Raw genomic sequence first — 7,968 nt, 5'->3', positions numbered from 1 at the left:
TAAAAGATTATATTTTGATAATTTAAGTAATTGACTGAGTTAAACATTTATGTTACTGACCAAGTTAAAAGGTTATATTTTGAAGATTTTAAATTATTGATAAAGGCAAAAAACATATTTTGAAAATTAACATTATTGACTAAATTGACTTGGAAACAAAATCAGGAATCAGTTGTTAGGATTGTGATGGAAGCATTAACTCAGTGTTGTCATAACTGACTGTGAACCTCCTGTCTCTCTCCATTACATTGGTTAAACTGTAAACATGTGTAAGCAATGTTACAACTCAAACAGAAATACAGTTATACTGAGCATCGCAATCCAACACATGTTATTCCATTATAACAATACTATGGAGCTTACTTGAGAACAACTACTTGTACTGGAAGACAGGTTTTTATAAATGTTATATTTGAAGAATAGAAAGGAACCACATAAGTATGTATATCAAGTCAACAGATAAAATATCTCATGTATACCATCCCCCGTTTACTCATTCTGTGTTGTGATTGGTCAACAAGGAAGTGCTCTGATTGGCTATGCTTGCATATACGGGCGTGTTTCTCTGTTGGCTATCACATGCTTTGCTCCAATCATTACGTTGTTGCGAGTAGACGACCTCCTCCTCCTCCTCCTCCTCGTCCCCGAGGTCAGGCATTCGTTGTAGGTTCATGTCACTCTCGGAAAAACTGTTCCAACTTGTGTCAAGGCTTGGATTTGAATTATTATGAATGGATGATGTTGATGAATTATTTTGATTGGACGATATAATATCCAATGGGATTTCTTCTTCCTCTTGCAATAGGGCTCTAGTTTCTGATGAGTCATGACCTCCGACCCTGTTCCTATTAGCCATATAGCCGGCATCTTTCCTAAGGTTTTTACGTTGTTTTTGTTCCTTTTTTTCCTCCTTGTAACAGAGGCCATATTCCAGACTCTCGTATATAGCCATGATGAGACAGAACGCACTGACCAAGGCCAGTATCTGAAATCATCAAAAATAATTAAAAAATTGAAGGTGTCATGATTGCATCTAAATCATTGAAAACAAATAATTTCAGAATTTTATATAAATTACATAATTGACAAATATTTTTGCTATTGTGTTCTTTGAAAAAACCACCACATTTATTTACCAATTGTGCAACAAATGACAATATAATTAAATAGTTTCAGCCAGAATGATATGACACAGGGTGATTTATAAACAACCAGAACAATATGATACAGTTTAATAAATGCTATTTATTAACTGTAGAGGTATGCAATGCTATCATGACCAACATTGTTGTATATGTCTTATAAATCAGCATACACATGTTTATACATATAACAGAAGAAATAAACAATACACAAATATATACATTTCATGATGATCTACATTTAGGTTTGGCCTTGGGGGCTATATCATACTACACATATATAAGCTATGGAAATCTCACGGATTACTGACGTTATCCTACCAGGAGTGAACTTTCACCCCTTGTCCCAGGATTACTGCCAATAAATCCCCCCAGGAGCGAAACGGTAGCCCCTGGTCCCAACGGCTGGATGAGATTTCCCATTATCAAAAAACGGACCCCAATGAGAGGATATTTCTGACAATCCTGGATCCAGACATGATGAGTAGCTGATCATATACCTGGATCCCATGAGAGGATATTTCCTGAATCCTGGATCGGACACATGGGCCCCGTTAGCCCATATTGTACCAATCCTATGAGAGGATTCATCATTGTTGGAAAATCCTGGATCTATAGGATACCTTATTATAACTTATAGGCACCTTATTATGTAGGTATAACTGTATATTAACATGGGGGCTGAATACAACAACATATGTGTTGTGTACCTCCTGTACCTCCCATAGTCTATACCTCTGATCTGTATTCCCTATATCCCTACCATGATATAGCCCCAGTACTATAACATTTGAATAAATATACAAGTACATGTACATCTGTATATGACTTCACTCTATGCGACTTGTGTCTGCTCTTTCATCATTCAATAAAAATACATGTAACAACCCTAATGGCTCCGTTTACTTATGCTACTGTACTCCTTGGAACACTTGCAGACGTATGTCAATAATGTAATCAAGAACCTGATGCTGAAGTATACATGTATACACTGTAATAATTATACATTTTGTAAGGTGGAGGTTGGGGTGGATGGCGGTAAGCTGATGTAATATGCGTCTGCACGCTCCGATAGTTTCTTAAAAAAAATTGGTACACATGCTGGTATTAAGATAATATATTATATTTATCCACATGTATCTCTAACACACCTTAATACTTAAAATCAACAATGTTGCACATGACATATAAACAAAGGGCTGTTTACAAACAAAGTTTATTATAAATAATAAACTACAACATAAACCTTCCAAGTAAAAAAAAAGTCATGCACTAAAAAAATAAAATAAAATAAAAATAAATCTAGTTTAACAACTTCTTAAGGTACAGGTAATGCGTACCAAATTTCATTAATATTGACCCAGAAGGTAGGTGGTACTGCTTCAAACAAACTTTAAAAAGGTATCAGAAAAGGTGCTAATTAGGGCTTTTCACCAACTGGTGAAAAGACCTATCGTTTTTGTTAAGTTTCTTATTATTATTCTTCTTCTTATTCTTCTTCTTCCTTACTTTGTGGAATCTGTATCTTTTGATTGGTAAAAGATAGGTTTATAGTCTATTAGGTATGTTGTAGGTCTGAAGATGTCAACGAAACATTTTAAAGTAGGTCAAAAATACAATATGGCCACTATGACGTCATACCTCAAAATCTTAAAATAGCTATAACTCAAAAACGAATTCACTTACAGAATTGACGCAATTATATTATATGTAGATAATCTTCGGGGCTAACTTTTATGTCAGTGCTTTATCTCAAAAGAAGGTCAAATAAAAAAGCTCGCTGTTGGGTCAAAGGTCTCAATTTTTTAAACTTTTTAAATTCTTTTTTTTTTGGAAAAACACTTTTACAGATCGATGCAGAATGTCATTTCGATGAATTTGATGTCTTTAGTTTCTCTGTAACATTTACCGTTAACGTCCTATGGAGTGTTCATTATAGTCTTTGATCTTTTTTGAAAATCCGACACTATTTTTACAAACTTCAACGATCTTCTTCTCCAATTCTGCCAATGCAATATTAACCACAATTGGTACATGTATTTCTCTAGGGGTCCTTACGAACTTATGTTTTTTGGAGCAATTAATATTCCAAGATGGCCGCCACCAACTCTGATTGGTTAACAGCCTATACCAATATATTTCGTTAACGATATCAAACACGAGATTGACCTTTGGATATCAAATAGAGATAAGCAAGAGCAAACTTTTTCTCTCATACTGTTTTTACAAAAAATGTCAACTTCCGTTTTTCAGCAGGGGTCAAAGTCAAAATGCACTTTATTGGGTACCAACCTTAAAAAATCTTCTTCTTAAGTTCCGCAAGGTCTAGAGTCTTGATATTTCATATTTAAGGTGTTGAGATGTTTGGGTAACAGGTTTGAAAAAGTGGTTGACATTGATCAACTATCAAGGTCACAAATTTCAAATGTTTAAAAAAATAAAATGACTTTTAATCAAGAATATTTCGAAAAATACCAATATATTTAGTTAACGATATCAAACATGAGGTTGATCTTTGGATATCATATAGAGATAAGTAAGCGCAAACTTTTTCTTTTATACTGTTTTAACAAAAAATGTCAACTTCCGGTTTTCGGCAGGGGTCAAAGTTAAAAGGCACTATATTGGGTACCAACCTTAAAAAATCTTCTTCATAACTTCCACAAGGTCTAGAGTCTTGATATTTGATAATAAAGATACTGAGATGTCCGGGTATCAGATTTGAAAAAATGGTTGACATTGATCAACTATCAAGGTCACAATCAAGGTCACAAACTTCATATGTACTATTTCAAGATAATGACTTCAAAAAACTTCTTCTTAAGTTCTACAAGGTCTAGAGTCCTACTATTTGATACATAACATGGTCAGGTGATTCACTATCAAGTTTGAAAAAATTATTGATCTTGAATGACTTTTAAGTGTGTGCAAATGAACGACCTTGACCTACTCTAAATATAATTTCAAAGGTGAAAGTCAAAAACCGTTTTCATTTTTGTGCGATTGTCAAGTGCTTTCAGTACTCTCAGTACTTTGATTTTTCTCAAGACATCTAATATACGTTGGTAATACTACATCGATTACTACGCACTCCCAATCTTAAAAATATGGACAGTTTACATCGCTATTGCAGTGGGTAATCATCATGCGCAGCCTTTCTTTGGCGTGGCAAACCCAACCGATATAGACACAAAGATAGTTTCAATTAATCATCCTGACGTACATAGTGGACGGACTATATGACGACATTTACGGACTACATTCCTATACAACCAAGCCCATTGGCTGCCTATATTTATCCAGTCTTTCTCCGACGTCATTTCGCACTCTGGGAATCCCCCACTACTCAGTCAGATACTGTAGACTTGCACAGGTTATTATTAGAAGGTCAAATCAGTCGATACAGGGGTGAAAAGCCCGCCAAATTGTTAGCCAACAATTTCTAGTTCTAAACAATATTGTTGAAATAAAAATATATATTAGGAATCAGGCATTGTCAGGAAAAGATTCTGTCCCATACCCGCCAAAAAATTACCAAAAAAAAGAAAAGCGGAGTTTTAAGACATTTTGATAAAAAACAGTTGGAGGAGTTGCAAGGACAGGATTCTGTCTACAGTAATGAACTGACAACATATTCGAGTACACCTTCCCAATTTCAATGCCATAGGTATAAAAACTAATGGACAGGCAGATTGTTTGATTGTCAATTCCTTTACAGTTTGATTACCTTGAGAGTTTTCTCTGACACTGATTACCTTGAGAGTTTTCGCTGACATTCATTACCTTGAGAGTTTTCTCTGACATTAATTACCTTGAGAGTTTTCTCTGACACTGATTACCTTGAGAGTTTTCTGTTATTGATTACCTTGAGAGTTTTGTCTGACATTGATTACCTTGAGTTTTCTCTGACATTGATTACCTTGAGAGTTTTCTCTGACATTGATTACCTTGAGAGTTTTCTGTTATTGATTACCTTCAGAGTTTTCTCTGACACTGATTACCTTGAGAGTTTTCGCTGACATTCATTACCTTGAGAGTTTTCCCTGACATTGATTACCTTGAGAGTTTTCGCTGACATTCATTACCTTGAGAGTTTTCTCTGACATTAATTACCTTGAGAGTTTTCTCTGACACTGATTTCCTTGAGAGTTTTCTGTTATTGATTACCTTGAGAGTTTTCTCTGACATTGGAGCGTCAGGTCTGGCTTTGACACGCGGGTCTCCACATGGCAGATGATATGTGTCATTTAGGAACTCTCCACTCATAGCTTTGTGAACCGCTCTACAAAAACAGAAAAGTCATATTTTTTCTGTTTTACACATCTACACTGGTGGCTGTGTTTACTGTATTAGAACTATTAATAATTCATACTTATTCTTTTTCAGGAAACTCACTAGAGCTATACTGAGAATGGATGCATTTTAATTTGAAATTAAATTGAAAATGAAAGACATGATAATATTCAAAGTAACTTATTATCTGGGATTAACAATCAATTAGTATTTTACATTTTTATTCAAAATAACATATATCTATTTCAATTATTTTAGTCGTGATTATTCAGATTTAATATTTAATTTGTTCCCCAATAATGAAGCCATGTGGCTATAAAATTTGCTGTATCACTAAAATAACTTTCATGATAAATGAAAACTGATTTTCTAACTTTAGTGAATATTGTTTCTCCAGTGACAATACTTCCTTAGGTTAGAATTGGACCGACATGTTATACAATATCCCAAGTAAAAAGGCATACTAGCCAACGTTTTTAAATTTCCATGGGGGAGATTTTGCATTCTCAAATTTAACAAAATGAATAAAAAGTGTGTATATACCACATAGAGACAAAATAACCATTTAAATGACATATTTTTAAGTTTTTCTTTCAGATGAAATCATAAGATCTTAGAATGTAAGAATAGTTTAGCAAATTCATTGGTCGAAAATACTAAATTTAAGTAAGGTTCAAAATAGGCAGTCTCCCTCCTCAATAGAGAGAACTGTTTTAGTATGAATAGGCTAGGGTCCGTCATAAGATCGTAAGCTAAGCCTCACTTCTTGCGGTACTGAAACTCCTCTTGAGACATTGGACTGCCGTATAACAGTAGTTTCCACTTGGTAAGGAATCCTACACCATGGTTACCTGCATCTGTCAAAAACAATACAAGATACTACAAACATGTACCTACTGTCCAGATAGAACGTCTCAAAGAAATGGTTATCTTAGGTTTTGGTCTGACTTATAATCATTGTTGAACCACTGGAAAAATCTGATTACCTTGCAGTATTTTCATTTTCATGTCCCTAGTCTACCATTTCTGGCCAATGAGGTAGAAATTGACCTCATAACTTGCTAGAGTAACAACCATAGTTCATTGACTAATAGACCACACAACATGTACTGTGAAGTGATACTCTTATAGAGTAACAACCATAGTTCATTGGTTAATAGACCACACAACATGTACTGTGAAGTAATACTCGTATAGAGTAACAACCATAGTTCATTGGTTAATAGACCACACAACATGTGCTGTGAAGTGATACTCTTATAGAGTAACAACCATAGTTCATTGGTTAATAGACCACACAACATGTACTGTGAAGTGATACTCGTATAGAGTAACAACCATAGTTCATTGGTTAATAGACCACACAACATGTGCTGTGAAGTGATACTCGTATAGAGTAACAACCATAGTTCATTGGTTAATAGACCACACAACATGTGCTGTGAAGTGATACTCGTATAGAGTAACAACCATAGTTCATTGGTTAATAGACCACACAACATGTGCTGTGAAGTGATACTCGTATAGAGTAACAACCATAGTTCATTGGTTAATAGACCACACAACATGTGCTGTGAAGTGATACTCGTATAGAGTAACAACCATAGTTCATTGGTTAATAGACCACACAACATGTGCTGTGAAGTGATACTCGTATAGAGTAACAACCATAGTTCATTGGTTAATAGACCACACAACATGTGCTGTGAAGTGATACTCGTATAGAGTAACAACCATAGTTCATTGGTTAATAGACCACACAACATGTACTGTGAAGTGATACTCGTATAGAGTAACAACCATAGTTCATTGGTTAATAGACCACACAACATGTGCTGTGAAGTGATACTCGTATAGAGTAACAACCATAGTTCATTGGTTAATAGACCACACAACATGTACTGTGAAGTGATACTCGTATAGAGTAACAATGCAACCATAGTTCATTGACTAATAGACCACACAACATGTACTGTGAAGTGATACTCTTATAGAGTACCAACCATAGTTCATCGGTTAATAGACCACACAACATGTACTATGAAGTGATATACTCGTAAAGAGTAACAACCATAGTTCATTGACTAATAGACCACACAACATGTACTGTGAAGTGATACTCGTATAGAGTAACAATGCAACAATAGTTCATTGACTAATATACCACACAACATGTACTATGAAGTGATATGCTCGTAAAGAGTAACAACCAAAGTTCATTGACTAATAGATCAGACAACATGTACTGTGAAGTGATATACTCTTATAGAGTACCAACCATAGTTCATCGGTTTATAGACCACACAACATGTGCTGTGAAGTGATATTCTCTTATAGAATAACAACCACAGTTCATTGACTAATAGATCAGACAACATGTACTGTGAAGTGATATACTCCTATAGAGTAACAACCATAGTTCATTGACTAATAGACAACACAACATGTGCTGTGAAGTGATATACTCTTATAGAGTAACAACCACAGTTCATTGACTAATAGACCACACAACATGTACTGTGAAGTGATACTC

General features: G+C 34.8%; 1 protein-coding gene across 1 annotated transcript in view; it reads right to left on the bottom strand.

Moving 5' to 3' along the window:
* The window catches only part of LOC110442269 (proprotein convertase subtilisin/kexin type 7-like), a 36,689-nt gene continuing 28,721 nt past the window's right edge, over nt 1-7,968 (bottom strand). The window contains exons 14-16 of the mRNA XM_021485786.1: nt 6,199-6,292; nt 5,310-5,424; nt 1-985 (exon numbers count right to left, since the gene is read on the bottom strand). Of these exons, the coding sequence (XP_021341461.1) occupies nt 494-985; nt 5,310-5,424; nt 6,199-6,292 (701 nt within the window). The 3' untranslated portion in view covers nt 1-493. The remainder of the gene's footprint in view (nt 986-5,309; nt 5,425-6,198; nt 6,293-7,968) is intronic.

The sequence above is a fragment of the Mizuhopecten yessoensis genome, unplaced genomic scaffold, assembly GCF_002113885.1.
Source record: "Mizuhopecten yessoensis strain PY_sf001 unplaced genomic scaffold, ASM211388v2 scaffold716241, whole genome shotgun sequence".
Lineage (NCBI taxonomy): Eukaryota > Metazoa > Mollusca > Bivalvia > Pectinida > Pectinidae > Mizuhopecten > Mizuhopecten yessoensis.
The sequence above is the reverse complement of the archived record's forward strand: the minus strand, read 5'-3'. Positions and strand labels throughout refer to the sequence as shown.